This window comes from Dipodomys spectabilis, unplaced genomic scaffold (genome assembly GCF_019054845.1).
Source record: "Dipodomys spectabilis isolate Male_0828 unplaced genomic scaffold, ASM1905484v1 ptg000163l, whole genome shotgun sequence".
Taxonomy (NCBI): Eukaryota; Metazoa; Chordata; class Mammalia; order Rodentia; family Heteromyidae; genus Dipodomys; species Dipodomys spectabilis.
This window is the reverse complement of record NW_024870840.1, coordinates 17,441,839-17,463,146: the sequence shown is the minus strand read 5'-3', so window position 1 is coordinate 17,463,146 and position 21,308 is coordinate 17,441,839. Positions and strand designations below refer to the sequence as shown.

At 43.1% G+C, this 21,308-nt stretch overlaps 1 protein-coding gene across 2 annotated transcripts in view; it reads left to right on the top strand.

The window, feature by feature from the left end:
* Positions 1–21,308, top strand: part of Large1 (LARGE xylosyl- and glucuronyltransferase 1) — a 445,329-nt gene that overhangs the window by 375,458 nt on the left and 48,563 nt on the right. For both annotated transcript variants that reach the window (XM_042693250.1, XM_042693249.1), the window contains 2 exons: positions 2,419–2,544; positions 20,047–20,202. In XM_042693250.1, the coding sequence (XP_042549184.1) occupies positions 2,419–2,544; positions 20,047–20,202 (282 nt within the window). The remainder of the gene's footprint in view (positions 1–2,418; positions 2,545–20,046; positions 20,203–21,308) is intronic.

Below are 21,308 nucleotides of genomic sequence, written 5' to 3'. Positions count from 1 at the left end.
AAGAATAGACTGGAGTCTCATAATCCCTTTCAAGGGTGTATCCCTAATGACTTAAAGACCCTCCACGAGGCCCAATCCCTTAAAAGTTTCACTACCTAAGGGCCAGACATGGTGGTACATTTGTGTAATCCCAGCTACACAGAAGTCATAGGCAGTAGGATTGTGAGCTAAGGGCGGCCCCAGACAAAAGAAGACCCTATCCAAAAAAAAAGGCAAAAAGGTAAAGAAGGACTCAAGATATGGCTTAAGTAGTGGAGTGCCCATACAGCAAAAATGGGGCTCTGGGTTGAAACTCAGATAATAGGGACCAAGGAAGGACCTGGGCCTAAAACTATTAACATATCTGCCTGTGGGGGTATTCTAGACCCTCACCACAACAAATGGTAGCTTCCCAAGAAATCAACAAGAAGCCGGATCTGAATGCTTTCCTACCTGTTTTTTGACTCTGTGGACTGAGATAGATTGCCCCATTCTTACCAGGCTAAAACAGCAGACACAATAGTCCTTCAGTCCAATCACTTTCTCATTCAACAGATGATCACTAAGCCCTGTGTCTAACAAGGTTAAGCAGAGGAAGGATGGCAGAGCCAGCCATGACAGAAGAGTAGCGTAGTCCTGAGCCTCAGAGAACACATAGTGTGTTGAAACAGAATCCTAAGTAAATGGCAGGCTGCTGTGTTAGAAGGCCACCATTTTCACTGGCTGCCATCTTCCTGTGAAATGACATCAGTGTAGGATGACCCAGACTCCACCTTCCCACAATGCCCCAAGGCAAGATTTCCATGGCCTCTGTGACCAACATAGTCTAACATTTGAAGCTAAGCTTGTTAATTTGATCTCATCATAGTGTTCCTGAACTTGGGGATTTAATACAAGAGTAAACTCCTTAGATCCATAAACCACCCATTTTTTAATCAACAGTCTGAAAAAGTTATTGAATCACACCAAACTCTTAATAAATACCAGTTAAAGAAACCAGTCTCTTCCTCCTCCTCCTCCACTTCCTTCTTTTTTTGACAGAACTGCTGTATGTACTCAGCAAGCTTGTGCTTGCTGAGCTGGTGTTCTACCACTTGAGCCATGCCTCCAGCCCTGCTTTTAGCTGGGTTGGGTTTTGGGGGGGAAGTGGAGATGACGTCTCAGGGACTTTTCTACCTGGGCTAGCTTTGAACTACAATCCTTCTTTTCTTCCTATACTTTCTTTGAACTACAATCCTCCATAGCTCCCAAGTTACCAGAATTACAAGTGTGAGCTATCAGTACCCAGCTCCATTTCTCCTTTTGACTAGGAAAGGGAAGGGCTCCCATCTTTGATCTTGGATCTCCCATGGTAACTGACTTAGATTTCCATCTTGCTGTGGTATCAGCTACCATGTTGAGAGACAAAAATGATTTCTCTGGATTTTCACCTAAAGAGAATTCACTATCCACATTTTTTTTCAACTGCCCGCTTTTGTCACATTCCTACGAAGTTTTCTAATACAACGGAAACAAGAAACTCCTCAGGATTACTTCACTATTTTAGGCATTATCTGTTCACTATTTCCCAAGGAATCCAAAACTGATTTCCTCACCGCACTCTGAATGTGGTGCATCATGAATGTTGGGAAAACTTACTCAGGTGCTTTCTCAAACCTGAGGGGGAAAAGATTCCTACCTTCCACCCTATTTTGAGTCAGGTCACAATGGCTTCAGTGTATCTGCCAAAGCTAGCAACTGGGTGTCCATGTCCAGAGAGGCTAGTTTGTTCAACCACCTGCTGCCATGCCGGCCTATAATTTACCTCCTGGCACTCTTCTGTTATCAGAACTTGATAAGTGTGACCCTATTTAAGGGCATAGAAAGAGCCCAAAAGAGTTTACAAACCTCCCTCAGACAAGGCAGGTCTCGAGTTCAAAGCAGGGGCTGTATACTCTAAACACTGACACCTGCAGGGATCTACACAGCATCCATCACCAAACCACCAAAACCCAGGGAAGAGCTGCTAAGAGGAGCTGTCTGTCATTTGTGTCTTCCCTCTGGATGGGTTGAGCCACTTGTCATGATGCAGTTTCCTCTCCAGGAGACTCAGGATGGATAATACAGGGCTCCCTGCTAGGACCGGATGAGGGAAAGGAAAGAGACTTCATTTATTATATGCTGGCAAGCACAGGAATGTTACTCCTTGCCCTCTGGGTAATGTTTTATGAGACCAGTAGAACTCAGGAGCAACCAGGGTCATTCCCCACCTCTGCCCAGCCATTATCACTGGGTTTCTAGAGACAAGAGGCGAGAGAAATGCCCACAGTGTGAGCTAGCCTGTGTGCAGAATAGGATACTGAAGAGATGCCCTCCCCCAGGGGATACGATGTCTTGAGAGCCAAAACTCTAAGCTGCACCCATCGGCTGCCTTGACTGTGTCTGCCTTTTGTTCCTCAGGATATCTTCAATGCTGTCATCAAGCAAAACCCCTTTCTGGTGTATCAGCTTCCCTGCTTCTGGAACGTGCAGCTGTCGGACCATACTCGCTCCGAGCAGTGCTACAGAGACGTGTCTGATCTGAAGGTGGGTCAAGACAGTCTTCAGAAGTGGAACAAGGGCCCCACTGTGGGCAGAGGAAAGCCAGGCCTGGGGAGAGGGGAGGCCTTGTAAGGGCATGTGTGATGGCTGTAAGCTTATGCAAAGTATAGTAAAAAAAAAAAAAATGTGTGTGTGTGTGTGTGTGTGTGTGTATGTATGACACAAGGGAGCAGAAAGAATGTGCTGTGCTTCTCTGTTGGATGTTTTGAGAATAGGGGAGTATTGTGCCCTTGTTTGGCCTTCTAGAATATGTAGAACCCCCAGGGGTAAGAACTAGCTTGTGTGGTTATTCTTCTTGCCATCTGCTGCCTGCTCTACTGGTTCATCTCTGTTCCCCACATCCATTCATTTAACTCAGACTAAGCACAGGTACTGTACAGACAAATGTGGATAACTTCTTACCTCACTTACTTCATGGCCTAAGGAGAAGAGAAACACGTAAGGAAAGAGGTATAATGAAATACAATAGGTGTTTCATTAGGTATAGGGAAGTCCATGTGGGGAACACATACATGTCTCATTTTTCTTCCCTCAGAAGGGACAATGACAGATTGAAACCCTTCTTCATGACTTGCTGGGTACCAAGCCCAGTGGTGGGACCTTGGTGGGAGAGAGATGGAGAAGGGCAGGATGTATCTGTTATCTACTATTATAGATAGTGCTGTGTAACAAACTATTCTAAACTGGCTCAGCTAAAACCACTTATTCCACTGATGAGTTTACACTCAGGCTGGATGGTGTCTGATTCCCCCTGGATTAACCAAGTATCTGTGGTCGGCTTCAGCTCTGATGGTTTTGGTCAGGGACAGCTCAGCTATCCTGCAGTGTCTCCTCCATGTTCTCTGTGTCTCCTGGGCTGACATGTTCTCCTAGCAAGGTGGAGGTAAAGATGAAGTCTTAGGGCACAGAATGAAACCTCAGTCACTGTTGTTAAGGACCCACTGGCTAAGATAGCCAACAGGGCTCTACCCAGAGTGAAGAGCCATGCACCAGTGGCTCAGGCCTGTAATCCTAGCTACTCAGGAGGCTGAGATCTGAGGATTGTGGTTCAAAGCAGCCCAGGCAGGAAAGTCTGTGAGACTCTTATCTCCAGTAAACCACTCAGAAAACTGGAAGTGGCACAGTGGCTCAAATGGTAGAGTGCTTGCCTTGAACTGAAGAGCTGAGGGTCTGCATTCAGGCCCAGAGTTCAAGCCCCATGACCAACAACAAAAGAAGAAGAAGAAGGAGAAAGAGAAAAAGAAGAAGAAGAAGAAGAAGGAAGAAAGAGGAGGAGGAGGAGGAAGAGGAGGAAGAGATCAGAAACTCTTAGTTACAGGGGCAGTGGAAGAACTGGCAACAATCAGGCAAAATTTTACACACAGTTATGTTCAACATCAAGTACACTCTCCTCTCTGGTTGTAGCAGAGGAAAATTAGAGACATGCATGACTACAGTCTATTTCCTTTAAAAAGTTGTCTGTGTACACAAGAGAAGCAACATTTGTAAGCTATAAAAAATAAACAGATCTTAGAGGTGTAGCTTAGGGACGAAGCAAGGAAGAGTGTGAACCCCAAATTCAATTGCGCATGCACACACACACACACACACACACACACACACACACACACACACACACACACACACACACACACACACACAAGCATAGTCTATCTTCCTTAAGATAAATAAGACAGCAAAGGCCAGAAACTGTTGGTTGAGTGTGAGTTCCCAAGGGAAGCAGGGAGCAGCTGGATGAGGTATTGAGTGGTCTGCTGATCCCTGGTGGCCCAGAGTATGGTTTAAAGGTTGGTGTGGTGTTACAGGAAATGTAGTGAGGCCTTGACTCTGGTTCCTGGCACAGTCACTTGAAAGAAAAATGCAAGGAAATGAGGAGAAAATAAAAGCACAGACATAGAAACCATGGAGGAAATGGGGAGCAAGAAATCAACATGAAAGATCAACTATATCAATAATCAAATAAAGGTAAACTGATATTGATGATAAAAAAGACAGATTTTCAAATAAAGAAAAAAAAGAAAATTGTATCAAGCATTTACAAAAGACAGATATGACTGATAATAACCAGAAAAGGTTGAAATAAATTATGGAAGAGCTAGATCCCAGTGGCTCATGCCTGTAATCTTAGCTACTCAGGATGATGAGATCTGAGGATCCACCATTCAAAGCCAGGCCAGGCAAAGAAATCTGTGAAATTCTTATTTCCAATTAACCAGTAAAAAGTTGGAAGTAGAGCTGTAGCTCAAGTAGTAGAGTACCAGCCTTGAGCCAAAAAACTAAGGGGTTTGAGTTCAAGCCCCCTGTCCTAGCACACACAAAAAATATATGAGAGCCAAGCGCTATTATCCTAGGTATTCAGGAGCCTGTGATCTGAGGATCATGGTTCAAAGCCAGCCCAGGCAAAGAAAGTCCTTGAGACTCTTATCTCTCTTAGCCACCAGAAAACTGGAAGTGGCGCTGTGGTTCAAGTGAACCTTGAGCTGAAGAGCTGAGGGACAGGGCCCAGGCCCAGAGTTCAAGCCCCACAACCAAAAAATAAAAAAATAAATAATGAGAAGCAATTATCAAGGAAATGTCCAAAAGAAAACTGACTACAGTAATATCAAACAGATCATTATGAGGAAGGAAGATGGCCACAACTTGAAAATGAGATTACCTTGTATATATCTTCTGCACATGTATCTTTATGTATATGTAGGAGAGTATGAATATAGGTGCATTCATATATCTTTAATACTTACGTATATCCACATACTTACAGCCCATTGGAATTGCAGAGAAAGAAATGGGTGAGTATAACAATCATAGTGGAATGTTTTTTCTAACATATGCTCTTCAGATACTAAAGGATCAAATAGTCAAATTGATTTCAAAATGTGGAAGATTTGAATTGCATAAATAGCACACTTGGCTTATTGGGCAAATAAAGAGTCTAGTTCTTTTTAGAGACTATGTATCTCTCTCAAACTCATACAGAACATTTATAAAACATTAACCATGTACTAGCCCAAAAAGCAAACCTCAATACATATTCAAGAATAGTATTTCACTTTAATGCTCTGAATAAAGTACAATTAACTAGAAGCCTGTTATAATAATTTTTAAAACCTATTTCATTAAAATTGAAAACTCACTTTTAATTTCCTCATGGTTGTAAGTAGAAATCATAATGAAACTGAAAACTGCTTAGAGACAAAATGAGAACGAAAGTAATACATGTCAAAATTACTAGAACAAATAAACATGGAGGGAAATACATAACACTAAGTGAACTAAGAAGAAAAGATGCTGAAAAAAATCAACATGTACTACTTAGGATGATACTGAATGAACATTAGAATAAATTCAAAGGAAAGAAAAGGCAGGCCATAAAGTAAGAGCAGGAACTGATGAACAAATTACTCAATATAATTAAAAGTTCTTGGAAAGAAACCAATACAATAGACAAAGCTATGGCAGAATTCATAAAGAAAAAGAAAACGCACCAAGAAATGAACAGAGTAGCAGTAATTCATTGATTCATTCTCCAAAATTTTTTGGTGTCTGTAAATACTAGAACGTGAAATCAGGGACTAGGAACTGACCCTTAGCTTTTTACGCTCAACGCTAATGCTCTACCACCTGAACCACAGCTCCACTTTTGGCTTTTTAATGGTTAATTGGAAATAAAAGTTTTACAGTCTTTCCTGCCCAGGCTGACTTTGAACTACAACCCTCAGATCTTAGCCTTCTGAATAGCTAACATGACAGGCATGACCTACTGGCACCTAACTCTCTAAAATATTCTTTTTTGGGGGGAGTCCAGTCGTGGGGTGTGAACTCTGGGCCTGAGCACTGTCCCTCAGCTCTTCAGCTCAAGGCTAGCGCTCTACCACTTGAGCCATAGCACCATTTCCGGCTTTTTTTTTTCTGCTTATGTGGTGCTGAGGAATTGAACCCAGGGCCTCATGCATGCAAGGCAAGCGCTTTACCACTGAGCCACCTTCTCAGCCCCCTCTAAAATATTCTTGAGCAAGTAATTTTCCTGGGATCTGGGTATACTAGAAAGACTAAAGTGACTAATCTTTCAGTCCATGGAACTTTCAACCAATAGATAAAGCAGAATTTTAGAAAAGACTGAGATACTGTGAACATATGTCAATGAATCTGAAAACTTATGCAAAATGGACACATTCTTAGAAATGTATAATTTACCAAAAGGAATTTAAGGAAAAAAACTATGGATCTGAATTGTCTTCTAGCCATTACTCCTTTGTAAACACAACATAGCCCTCCTTGCTAATAAGTACCATTTTTTTAATCAAAGGACATTTCTAATTTTCAATAAACTTTTCCAGAATAGGAAAAGAGAAACATTTTTCAATTCACCCTGTTATGTCTAGAATATACTTGATTCCAAAATTAGATAAAGGAAGTTACATAAAAGAGAAATTATAGGCCAGTTTTTCTCATGAACATAGATGTAAAAATCTTAAGCAAAATATTAGCTAACCAAATCCAGCCATGTAGAAAATAGATAATATATCATGACCAAATTGGGCTTATTCCAAGAAAGACAAGGGTGATTTAACACTGAAAAAATAAGTAACTATCAAGATCATATTAGTGGATTAAAGGAGAAATACCATATAATCACCAAAATAGATGTAGGAAAGTTATTCAGTGAAATTAAACACTTATTCATGGTTTTAAAAAACTCACAAATTTAACAGCTACTAAAAATTAATAGTGCTCGTTAATTAACAAAACAGTGGATAACTCCAGAGCAGCCACCTGCCTATGGGAACTTAATAGATGCAAAGACACCATTACTGACCACTGGAGAAGGCATTCTGTTTCCCATTAATGGTACTGAGATACCATAATAGCCATATGGAAGAAAAAAAATCAGATGCATACCTGTCTCACACAATAAACAAAATACGTTCCAAGTAGATTAAAGACAAAAGCAAAAGGTTAAATTAAACATTTAATTTAAAAGTGGGGTAATGGTCAGTCCTAAGACCTCAGAAGAGGTCTACAAGATACGGGGTGGGAGAGGTTTCTTGCTGTTTCAGCTATGGTCATTTTATGCAAGAGTCATAACCGATTTTAGCCTTGATTTACTTCCTTTTTCATCTATAAGCCAGGGTTTTTAGTCTGCTGATTGAGTAGTGTATTACCTTGCATTCACCTCCCTTCTTTGTGTGTGTGTGTGTGTGTGTGTGTGTGTCTGTGCATAATATCCTAGGATTATGAGAATCCTTTCCTTTAAAAAGAAGTAGAACTTAAGGACTTCTGCAAGCCATCATAGAACTCTTCCTGGTTTGTTCCCACACCTCATGGAAGACTGTTTTTTTTTAGGAATTTCTTTTCATGGAATCGTTGCAAAGCATATCGCTTGCCTTTTATGAAACAGCAACACTCTCAGGCACTTAGAATTCAAAATATATTCAATTCGATTTCTAGTTACATTAGATACACCAGAAATAAAACCTCCTTTGGTAGCCAACACTAATTGCTCCTGGTAAGCGCAGAGCTGAGTACATAGGAGCAGAAATCCTCCTGTATCCTTCTGGGGACAAGCTTATTCCTAGCCTTGGACATCTTCTACCCTGGGTATCATCAGGCACCTTCTACACATTATTTTTTTGTCTGTTATGGGGCCTGAGCTCTGGGCCTGGGCACTGTCCCTGAGCTATTCAGGTCAAGGCTAGCACTCTACCACTTGAGCCACAGCACCACTTCTGGCTTTTTCTGCTTATGTTGTGCTGAAGAATCGAACCCAGGGCCCTCATGTATGCAAGGCAAGCACTCTACCACTGAGCCACCTTCCCAGCCCATTCTGTCTATGCAAAATGCACTGGGATCTTTCTGGATCAACAGGAAATACGTTTCAGATGAAGTCAGCGGTCATAGCTTCCTTCTGGATCTCAAAAGACCAAAGAAGATTCCAGGATAGATTGGCTGGAATTAGTGTTTAGATGGGGGCACACTTTAAGCCAAACGAGATGAATGTGACTCAATCTGTTCTATAATTCAGATGTGATATCATGATTCTGTGCATATGCTAGGCAAGCCCTCTTCAAATAGAATGGATTTCAAGTTCAGAACCAGAATACCCTTCATATAACACTGTCTCCTTGGAAGAACATTTAAATTTTAAGCCAGGGGCTCAGAGACTAAATTCTAGATCCCAATCAACTTATAAATTAGGAACTGAGTATGCCTAAAAGAAAAATTCAGAAGCAGAAGAGAAAAGCCAGAAAGGGAAAAACAAATCATGCTATCCCCACAGAAAAACAGTGTTTTCTAGAGGGAATTTATAGCATTTGCATAAAAAAGCAGTCCATAACTCAAGATTCAAAACATTTTAGAATACATAGAGTCATGTCAGCTTCCACATCTTTTGAGGAAGATGAGGTGCCCTGGGCATTAGCATATTGGACCTGCCACTGTTAAGCAGGCCACAGTGAAAAATGAGGCAGGAGAAATCAGAGAGAGGGTAATAAGAATGATGAATGGTGAGGTTGATTCTGGAGGATTAGGATGGATCGAGGGAGGGAAAAAAAAAACGCAGTTGGTTTGGGGAGGAAGTTCTAAAATCTGGAATTTTCAACTTTCCACCAGACTTCTTTCTAGTGGATACCTAAGCGCAGGGGCTGGGCAGAGGGGGAGGGGGGTGCTATGGTTGCTGAGAAAGTATATCAGCTGGTATACCTAAGTCCTCCAAACTAAATGGGAGGCACTGCCACTCTTCAAGCAGTCTGCTTTGGACACCGTTGAGGTGTTTTCATGCTGGATCATCCTTTATATACCAGGCTGCTACTACAAAGCATCTACCATGGACCCGACTGTGAGCCATCACTGAGTCTTTAGCCTGCCCTCACATCTCATATGAGAAAGTAGGAAACACGCATTGCTTTACAGAGCTCTAAAGATTCAAAGAGGTAGAAGCCAACCAGTTACGACCAGGCTTGAGACCTACAGTAAAAACATTAGTCTTATTAAAGGAAAAAAAATGAATACAATTCTTCCTCTCAGAATAGTTTGAAGTAGACTGTGGGTCAAACATGTCAACAAGAACTATTCTCATCCATCTGTCTGTGTTCTTGTCTGTCTGCCCCAATGTTCTCATTCCACAGATAAATGGGGAGGGGCCCAAGAGGAGAAATGGCTTGCTTAAGGTTAAGCACTGGTTGGGGACACAGCTGGAATAAGTCCATGGATTTTTATACCATGTGTGTTTAGCACTCGTGTGTTCTTTGCTCATTAGGTAACTTGCAGAGCTTATCTCCTCTGGATTTTATTGACACAGGCTGTCTGTCACTGGCTTTCTGATACGTAGCAGATGGCACTGAGATAAGGTTACTACTAGAAACATCAGCAAGATTCAAATATATATCTAAATATAGATACCTATCTAAATGTAGATATCTATCTCAAAAGCCACTGTAATTTTCTCTATTTGAATGTTAGTTAAGCATTCAAAAGTTTTTTTAATTTAACTCTGTAAAAATGAGGATTTTGTAAGGTAACATCATTTCTGACTTTATCAACTCTTAACAAATAAAAATGTCAGATATCTGTTTGCCAGCTCTATATCGGAAATCTCTTTTTTTTTTTTTTTTGGTCGGTCATGGGGTTTGAACTCAGCCTGGACACTGTCCCTCAGCTCTTCAGCTCAAGGCTAGTGCTCTGCCACTTGAGACACAGTGTCACTTCCAGTTTTCTGGTGGTTTATTGGAGATAAGAGTTTCGCAGCTTTTCTTGCCCAGGCTGGCTTTGAACCACAATCCTCAAATCTCAGCCTCCTGAGTAGCTAGGATTACAGGCGTGAGCCACCGGCGCCCAGCCAGAAATCTCTTTTCTAAAAGTACTAGTTTCTCATTCATCACTGCTACATTGAAGTGTCAGACTAATTGTAGGTATGTATTTTGTTTTGTTTTGTTTCTAAAGTGTGAGATGCACCAGTTAACTACCAAAAAAAGCCAGAAGTAGAGCTGTGGCACAAGTGTTAGAGTGAGAGCCTTGTGCAAAAAAGCTCAGAAAGAGCACCTAGGCACTAAGTTCAAGCTCCAGGACATGCATCAAAAAAAAAAAATTGTGAGATAGAATACTGTTTATGTCCATCTTTTCATAGAGATAGAGATGTGAAAGTCTCCTTTACAGGTACCATCCCTTCCAAATCCTGTGTTTGAGGTCAGCCCTCAAATCTCTCTGTTGAGACACTGCTCAGGCCAAGAGAGTATTGTAAAAATTCTATGAAATTTTCTTTCTTGCTATTATGAAATTAGCCAAACCATTTGTATCAAACAGTGCTTGTGTGTTCTGGCTTCCATTCCTTTGCTGCATACTTAGCAGGGAATGATTCAGTAGAGGAATGCATGTGGGAGCTCCCTTTGTACTCAGACCCTGGAATGTCTATTTTATTCCAGTTAGAGCAATTGTATCTTTGCTGATTACTTCTTTGCGCTTTTCATAAAACATCGTCATCATCACCAGAATCAGACCTGGCTGTTCTGAATGGTACTTGTCCAGGACACCCTGCCTTTAATGCTCCCAGACAAGTCATTCTTTGCGTATTTCCTTGTCTATAAAGAATCCAGCAAACACATCCAAAATCCTCTGTACATTAGTTTTAACACTGCAGCAAATCTCCTATGAAAATTGGTCTTAGATGGGTTTCTTTGGGCCCTCTCGTTTTATGTGGCTCTTCCTGCAGTCATTGCTGAGAATGGAAGCTTACTCATGTTATTACTATATTGCCTTACAAATTTCTTTCAACCCAGCTTGCCAAGTCAGACAAAGCAAGTGTTACCTCTTTACTAGTCTTCATCACCTTTTTTGTTTGGTTTTTGTTTTGGTGTGGTACTATAGCATGGACTCAGGGCCTGGGTGCTATTTCTTAGCTTTTTTGCTCGAGTCTGGTGCTCTACCACCTAAACCACACCTTTACTTCAGGCTATTTGGGTGGTTCATTAGAGACAAGAGTCTCACAAATTCTCCTTCCCAAGCTGGTTTTGAACTATTATCCTCAGATCTCAGCCCTCCTAAGTAACTAGGATTACAAGTGTGAGCCACCAGTGCCTGACCAGGTTTATATTTTTAAAAGAGTTCTACAAAGGAAGGATAGATGAAGAATACTAGGAAAACAGTAGAGCTAACTCTTCTGTTACAAACACACACACACACACACACACACACACACACACACACAGAGGTGTGTATATCTTTATTTAGAAGAATGTCAGAATGAAGTTCACATATAATGCCTCACCCAGTTGCAGTTTGCCCTAGTGTTGGCATCTTTCCTAGCAGTGATACTAAGAAATAATCCTTGGTATATTGCCCAATCTTCTGACTCTTGTTGAGATTCACCATTTTCCCATAATTCCTTGTTTCCTTAGTCTCTAGTGATCTGTGATACTGTCTCAATCCTGCTGGATAGCTTGTGAAGTATTGGTCATCTGGTAGTTTGGTGAAGCAAAGTTCATAAAAACTTTCTGGAATTTATTTCTTATAAAAAGACAGAGGTTAGAGATATTTGGGAAGAATATCACCAAGGTCAAATGCCTTCCTTCTCCCAATCTATCCAGGGCCATTTAGTTTGCAGGCACACCCCTAGAGATGTTAACCATCCTCACAAGGTAAGGATGATGTGTGCCAGGCTTCTTTCTCTACAGTGAGGTCAGTGTTTCCCTTTCCTGACTTATGTTTTGGAAGTTGTTTACCCTGTCTATCCCACAGTGGAATTGGAGAGGTGAATACTCACCTCCATTGGGGAAGAGAAGGGAGAATTATCTACATTACTAGTTTTGCTCTTCAGGAAATTCTTCTCTTTTTCTTTAAAAATTTGTTTTATTTTAGTTTGTCATTTTTTTATTTTTGTGAAGCTTATTTCAAATGTTGTTATTGCTGTGAAATAATATTACTAAACACACTGCAATGAACAATACTGTACCTGGTATGACTTTTCCCCATGCACATTTACGTGTCAGTGTATAAACATACCACATCACACTCTTTGTGCAGACACAGGTAGATATAGGTACATAATAACAGTCTTTTCCCCTCCTCCTCTTTCTTTTTTTCTCTCTGCCTTTGGTTTCCTCTAGTATGGCAGAGTAGATTCTGGAAGTCCCCAACCAGGGTGTCATTCAGTAGATATCTGTTGCAAGCTTGCTATATACCAGGTATGGGCATATCTCTCTTCTCCATGAATATATGTATATTCGAATGCAGAATGCATTTATCACACAAGAAAACAACATGATTGTAATGGCTAAGAAGCCCTGTGACAACAGACCATAGGCAAGCTGGAGACCAGAGGATGCTGGTAGCATTGCTCAGGCTAAGGCAGGTCTCAGAACCAGAAAAGTTATTGGTGGAAGAGCACAGGAGATGTCACTAGCCTAAATCCTAGAGTCTCAAGGTTGGAGAGTCCAGAGTTTTCATGTCCAGGAGCAGGAGAATAATGTCCTCTGAGAGGACATCACTTTTTGTTTCCATCTAGGCCCCCATTGAATGGATAGTGGAGTCATAGTGAGATTGGATCTTATCCACCAACTCACATGTCAGTCTCCTCTGGACACACCCCATACGCAAACTCAGAAATAATCCCTCACCATCTCTCTAGGTAATCTTTAATGCAGTCAAGTTAATACCTACAATTAACCATCACCACATCCATGATTACATCAGTCCTGACCTTGACCACAGCTCTGCAAGGCAGTTGCTGCTCAAGTCCCTGTTACAGATGAGAGGCTATCTCTATAACACTAGACAATTTAGTTGTAGTTTACACAGCTATTAATAGCTGGATCCGGTCTGGCATGTAGGTCTGTTCACTCCTTTTCCATGAATCTTAATTTTAAAGTTGACAAGGAAAAAAAAACACTTGTGAAAATATTGTCCTTCTCTTTCAAATACAGAACAAGTGGATAACAGAGGGAGCTTAAACACCTGCAAGACAAAAATGACAAGCTACTTGGCCCTTGGACAATGAAAGAGAAACTATGTTTCTCCATTCTGAAGCCCACATTTAAAGGACTTTTATAACTGATTTACTGTAGACAGACAGAATGTGAGGATTATTGAGACTGTCTGTCATCACCATGATTTCCATTCTTGAACCAGAGGGAAGCTATGGAATACTAACTATTTGCCAGGCACTGTGGCACTCAGGAAGAATAATAAGTCATGCTCCCTGCCAGCCTAGAAATTCACTTTCTAATGTTGCCAGGTGCAGGGACGTAAATAAATAATTGCTGAAGTATGCAATGAGTTATCTAACAGAGTTAACTGCAAGTCTATAGAACACTGAGCAAGAACCTAACAACTGCCTCAGATGTTATGTTAGCATTGCTTATGATCAGAATTAGAAAACCTAAATTGTGAGCTAAGAATGTTGAACTAGATGGTAGAGTCTTCATCTAACATGTAGAAGGCCCTGAGTCGGATTCTCCTCACCCCCTTTCTTCTCTGAGAGTGAGAAAAGTTTGATGTAGTTTGAAATAAAAATGAAGAGTATGAATCTCTTGCCTAAAAACTTTAGAATATGCCACTATCAACATGTTCCTAGGTCATGATCCCAGAACAGCTGTCATGGTTCCAATCATTACATCTCTGTTCATGACAGAAAGGTGGGTGAGATAGAAGAGAGATGTCACTAGTTTTATCTGAATCTTTTTCTTAGGGAATCAGAAAACTTTTTTTTGGAGAATCTTAGATCACATAGCCCCTCCTAGCTGCAAGGGAGTCTGGGAATGGCCACTCCTAGCTGCAAGGGAGTCTGAGATATCAGTCCAAGATCATCATGATTGGCTTAGATCTTATGTAGATCATAATCTATTCACAGGTACTGGGGATATTGCACCCACAAACAAAATTTGTATTCAGTTAGGAATCAAAGATAGAGTGGGGAGGAAAACATGCTAAGCAGCATTCTGCAGCAAGAGTTGAGGTGAGTTTTGCAGAAGAAGTCTTTGAGTTCAGCATTGAAGGACAAGAAGGAAGTCTCAGAGTGGAGATGAGGGAAAAGAATTAGCAAAGCCAGAGTCATGAAAAACCAGATCAAAAAATTCTAGAAGCCTATTAAGTGGAGAACTACTGGAAATTGTAAGTGGAGTTGATTGGCCATAAGCTTAACTGCCAGGCTAAGGAGTAGATCATACAGAATCCTGGGGGGTCTTGAGATAAGACATCCTTACCCCTTATCCAATATTTCTTATCCCTGTGACTTGGAAAAGATAGGAATCGTGCTCTAGTCCACCTGGTATTTGTACATGGGATGGTTTCTCAGGTCTTTTTTGCACATGGGTTACTTTTGTGAACTTGGGTATATCTCAGAAACCAGAGTTTTAGCTGGTGTTCTTCCACAGCCTTCTCCTTGCACTGACGTTTCCATTCTTCTTTGAGCTACTTTTTTCTGTGCACTTGATGGTGGACAGTTTCTCATCATCTCCTTTAATCACATTTACTTCTGCTGTCTTCTCAGATAATGTTTGATTTTGCTGAACCGCAATCAATTTCTGTCATCTTTTTCTGACTCCCCCCTGGCTGAGTCCTCATGCACACATATCCTCAAGCATTGTAGACAACTCACATCTGATCAGATGACACTCCTGGGGTCCACAATGCTTGGCGATTTCTGCAGGCCACCTGGCAACTCCCTTCCTCCTTTACTACTTAAGTTAGGTTGCAGACTCTCCCCTGTATCTGGGATGTCCTGGATCACCCTGTGTCTGTCTGCTCAGGATTATTTCTGATCATTTCTGATACATGAATAAGTATCCAGTTCTGTGTCTGCTTGGTTCAAATTTTGTTTCTCCTGCTTTCTAGTCATGTAACTTGGAGTGATTTTCCAAAACTTCCCTCTCCTAAAAGAGGACATAATGAGAGTGTCACTTGTTTGTAGAGCTGTGTAAAGAGTAGATGAGCTATAACAAGTGTTTGGTACCCAGAACACACTTGAGTGTGATCTGGGAATAAATGTGGTTATCAGTACAGTATTAATGTACCTCAGGAAGTGGAGTAAGTTGGGGTGGGTTTACATTACAGATCTCAGGTACACATGCATTATCCAATGTTGCACACTAATCTGTTTGAAGCACACTCCAGGATCACTCTCAGGACTGACCAGAAGCCTGTCAGTAAAGACTGCCTCTGACACCATAAGCTTGCTGTCCCCATGCCAATGCTGATGGCTGCTTCTGTCTCTCAAAGGATCAGAAAATGACATTTCTTACTAGTCACACAGCAGTGATCAATCACACTTGAGCCTCATGAATCCTGAGATGGCTTGTCAGCATCAGGAATGTGGCATGGTAGAAGGAGCAGTGAGTGGTCCAGGAAACAGAACCTCTGCTGTCCCTCTGCTGTGGGACTCCAGACTAGTCACTAGGCCACTGTGGGCCTGGGTTGCTTTGCACCTAATGAACATAAGCCCTCTCAGGAAAAATCACTAACAACTCTGCAAAAACACATAGAGTGCTTACCGTCTAGAGTGGACGATTCTCCCATCCTCGTGCCAGCCAGGCTCTTTCTTTGATTTGTGAATGCTACAGAGAGAGTCACAGAAACACTCAAACATGTTCACAAACACAATCATCCCTGCACTCAGCCCAAAGACAGGCTCTGGCAAATAATCATTGTTCGTTTGTATATTTGTTGAATGAGGCAAAAGTCACAGGGGGAAAAAGATTTTAGAGACAACAGAGCTGGTTTTCTATTAGGCTAGACAACTGACTAGCTTAGTGACCCTGGGCTGTGTGAACCTGTTGAAACCTCAGGAGGTTGTTTTCAGGATTGACTGTGATGTGGGTGTATGTGTGTTGTACATGCATGTACTTGTGCATGTGTACACACATTTCTGGTTATGTCTATCATCTGATAGGCATGTAAAAAGTGATAGCTGCTACTTATTTCCTACAGCCTGGTGCAAAGTAGTAGATTATGACTGAAGTATCCTAATGATTACAAACTAAAGTGTTTAGTAGGCACCAATGGATCATGCCTATCATCCTAGCTGCTGACACAGGACCGTCTATGAGACTTTTATCTCTTAATTAGCCACCACAAAGCCAGAAGTGGAGCTGTGGCTCAAGTGGTAGAGTATCAGCCTTGAAAAAAAAAAGGAGTTCAAAATGAAAAGCTAAGGAGAAAAAAACAAAAATCCCTGAGTTCAAGCCTCTAGTACTGACATATGCGCACACACACATACACACACACACACACACACACACACACACCCTTAAGTGCCAAAGTACATTTAAATACACCTTATCAGGCTGTGGATGGGCTCATGAGCAGATGGCAGCTGGGTAGCAAAGGGTTTTCCCTAAACCCTTGGTTTGTCCCCTTCCTCTCCCCCAGCCTTCCTAATTTAACCCTGGCTGCCTTTCATCCAGGACCAGCATTTGCTGATAGTCCTTGTGTGCTTCATGTCACTAGACAGTGAAGATGATGGTGGGTCACAGTAGGATGAGAGGAGGCTGAGAGAGTGGAGAACATGATCCCTCAGCCTCACCCTGACATGGCACAGAACCACTGTGGGATCATGTGCAGCTCATTCCTCCTGTGATCCCAATCTTCATCTGTCAAAAGCTCAACTCATCGGGACTAGAGGTAGCACTAGCTGAGAACTGCAGGTTTTAGTGTGCAGCTGACTTCAAGCCCTGGCCCCACACCTGACAGCTGTGAGATATGGGCAAGTCACACACCATCTCCAGGAAGTGAACAGTGAGACTCAGATGGGCTTATTTAGAGGATTAAGTGAGTCATTGTCTCCGAAGTACCCGGCAGGTCAGCACGCAGTGCGCTAAGGTTTATGTGCTCTTCTGTTCACTTAATTGAAGTTTCTCCATATTGAGGAAGCCCAAGTTTCTGGAATTTGAGACACATCAGCCCACCAAGCTGCTGCCTCAGCAGTTAGCAAGAACCAAAGTCATCTGCGGTGAAGACAGGATCCCCACAGAGAGTGAGTGATACCAGCCCACATGCAGTTATTTCAGTGCTTGGCCCGGGATCTTCTTCCCTAGCTGGAGCATGTCCTCAGGGAGACTCTTGGCCTCTTGCATCTTTCCCAAGGCACAGGACAGTCACTGAATCTTTCACACCCACCCTCCCTCCCTGAGATGTGAGCTTTATCAGACAATCCCCCTGGCTCCGTGGGCCCCATCTGCAACTGTAAGTGCTCAGGGCCTGCGTCTGTCCTCAGGGTAGCAGCAGCTCTCATGCTGGCCAGCAGGAGAAAGGAGGCAGGATACAAGTTGTATGTCCAGGGGATCTGTCTCTGAGCAGTGAGGAAAACAGAGAGCAACCCAGCCTTACAGGCATTGTGCTGATCATTCCTGCCTACTTCCATCAGGCTCAGTCATCCTCACCTTGACCTTAAGAAGATGAAACTCCAAGAAGAATGTGAGGAGCTGTCCAAGGACCCACAGTTAATGCAGCGCCTAGTTGGGGAGGGGAGAATTGGCATTGGGAGTGGTGGGTATACAGCCAGAATGAAGGGGTACTACCAATGTACATCTTCAGAAAAGAGATCAGAGAGATGGGGGCCTCAGACCCCTCACCTGCAGGCTCTGGGCCCTGCTGCAGACTTGGGAACAGAATGCGGCCGGACCAGGAAGTGACTGAGCTGTGGGCCCCTGTGTCTTTCCTCCATATCTTAGTTTGCATGAGCTGCTAGTACCATAAACTCAGTAGCTTATCATGAGCAGCCCTTTATTTCTTGCAGATCTGGAAGCTTATCTAGGAAGTCCTAGATCAAGGAGCCTGTCTTTGCCCAGGGCCTTTATACTGCTTCATCTCACGACAGAGGCAGAGGACAAGAGAGTACACAGAGAGGCTAGGGGAGCGGCAGGGAGAGAGCGTGGAGGACATACTCCCACCCTGCAGTGACAGCATCGCTCCGTGCCTGAGGCAGAGCCCTAGCACCTCAGTTCCTCTTAAACTCCTGCTACCTAACACACATGCGCTGTGGCTAATAACTATTAATTTTAATAATGAATGCCATTGTGTTACTATTCATAGTGATTATAGAAACCCCATAAGTGTTTGATTTTTTTTACCAAGTGTTTTTTTTTTTTTCTCTCCTATTCCTATCTTTCCAACCTGTGTCTCCAAGTCCTCATTTCTCAGCTGGGAATTGCAGCTGGCTCATAACCATCATCCTTCTGGTTTTGCCCTACCCATCCACAATACCACATTCTTCTCTGACCAGTCGGTGCCCTTCCCAAAAGCGAAGATCAGTGGTTTCACTCCTTAAAAATCTCCAGTGGCTAGGATCTGATTTTAAGCATGGACCTCCCAAGTCCTGGCTACCAACCCAGCTCCACCCTTAGGTAATCTCTCTCCCATTCTCTGTTCCATGTCTCCTGCTGCAGCGCAGTCCTGCCCATGAGTCTCCCCTCTCAGGAGCCTCCAACCATCTTTTAAGCCCTGGCACACCCATCCACAGCCCTGGTTCCTTCCTGCTCTTCCCTTTCTGTTCCCTCTAGCCACCTGTTTATGGACCAGAGTGTACCAAGGGCAGGCTCCAAGGGACCTGCCACTGGACACCTCCAGGCCAGATATACTATAGCTTTTTTTTTTTTTTTCAATGACTCCATGAGAGTGTCACTTAGAGCCCAGGTGGGAGACAGACACCATACTGTGAACAGAGCATGTGAATTTCAGGAATGTTAATGGGGCTATGGTGATCATTTGGTACCTAAGTGAAAGCAGAATAAGTAACTGCAGGAACCATTACCCCTGGACCTGGAGGAGCAGAGGGAAGAGGTGGGGATGATTAGAACTCACACCTCGGAACTTACCAGGAAGTAAAGAAGTCACAGTTTTAGGTTGAGATCAGAGGGTGATAAGGCACGTTCTAAGCGCTGCTGGAGCAAAGGCCACTCCTTGGGGGAAGACAAGAGGTCAGGTGATACTCGGAACAGGCAGCCACAGAGGAAGCAGTGTCTGCCCTCCATGGGAACCCTTGGGCTCCCTCTGCTCACCCTATTGGGACCACTAAGCAACTTCATGTCTGCAGTGTCCTGGCCTCTGCTTGACAATGCAGGGGTGGCATCAAGAAAGGGTATCTTGGTAACTGACACAGGCAGGAGCCTCAAGTGTTCCATTTCTCACAGGAGGGCATGAAGGCATAAAATAATTAACTTGCCTAAAATTAAAAGAATACCTGGCATGGAGGCAGAATGTCAACAAGGGCTGCAGAGCCCTTGTTATTAACCATCCTGCCATAAATATGGTATGGATGAGTGGATGGATGCATGGATGGATGGATGCATGGATTAATAGATTATGGCTGGCTGGATGGATGGAAGATTAGTGGATGGATAGATGATTAGTGGGTGGGAGGGTGGGTGGGTGGATGGATGGATGGATGGAATAAAGCATGGGTGGATGATGGGTAGAAGGACTGAGTATCAACAAGTCAGATGTCAAGCCACGGCTTCCTGAATGTACAGCCCTGCCTCCTGACGACCTCCTGGTCACCTCTAGGTCATCCACTGGAACTCCCCGAAGAAGCTGCGGGTGAAGAACAAGCACGTGGAGTTCTTCCGCAACCTCTATCTGACCTTCCTGGAGTATGACGGCAATCTCCTGCGGCGGGAGCTGTTCGGCTGCCCCAGTGAGGCTGATGTCAACAGCGAAAATGTAAGTGGCTCTCAAGTGAAGCAGATAGGGCAGACAGGGCAGGTGCTCAGGAGAATATTGGGGATCCAGACTCTGTCCTGAACTTTGGGGCTGGACCAGGATGAGCAGGATCGCTTGCCTGCCACAGTACACAGCACCCTCACAGTGTGTGCAGAAAGAGTGCAACTGGACCAGACTGGATGACTCCAAGTGAGTTCCAGGCAGCAGGAGCAAACCACCAAGAATCAGTGGACACAGTCCATCCCTGGATGGGAAATCTCCAGTCTGTGTAGAGATGGTGTCCACAGGGGCCGTAGAACTCAACCTGGTCAAGACTTGGATGGCACAGAAGGTGCCCTGGTGAGGCGAGAATTCCCAGGCACAGTTCAACTCCACTCTCTTCTCCTGTTTGTTTACTCTTTCTAATTCGTTCGTGTGGCTTCGTACATCTGTGTAGACAGAGACCTACTTTTGGAGTCAGGCTATGCAGTTTGCCCAGGGTCCCACAGCAAGCCACAGCACCGATTGTGGATTGTGACAGACACTCTACTCTAGGAAGAGGAGAAGCAGTACAGCAGCACCGTAGCAGCAAGGAGTGGGGTGTGTGCAGGCAGCCTGGCTGGGGTTCAGCGGGGAACCCTCAGACAACCTACTCCACCTCTCTATGCCTTGTGTGCTCACCTGTCAGGGGTGTATTACAAAAAAAAAAAAAAAAACTTCTATAGAGATATTTAAAGAATGGGCAAGAAATTGCATTAGACTTCCTAAGTAGCATCTTCCATAGATGCTGAGTAAGTACTTGCTGCCTGCTCTTGCCCTGACCTTTGGTATCCGACACGAGAATAAACTGGTTCATTCACTCAGTTGTTGAGCCTTTGTAGAAGACTTTCTACTCATTCTGAGCACAGAGTATTAGTAAATGAAAAGAAACCATTGTTCTTAGCTTTAAGTATCCTCCATGGTACTTTAACCTAGTAAAAAGAAGATACAGCTAATTAATAAATATATAAGTGATTGGGAAGAACTACCAGCTGTTTGCAGCTGCATAGCAATGTTAGTGAGAAGCTAGCAGCTAGGTGGGGAGTCGGGGTGTTGCTATGAGGAGGTAATATGTAGTCTGAAACCTG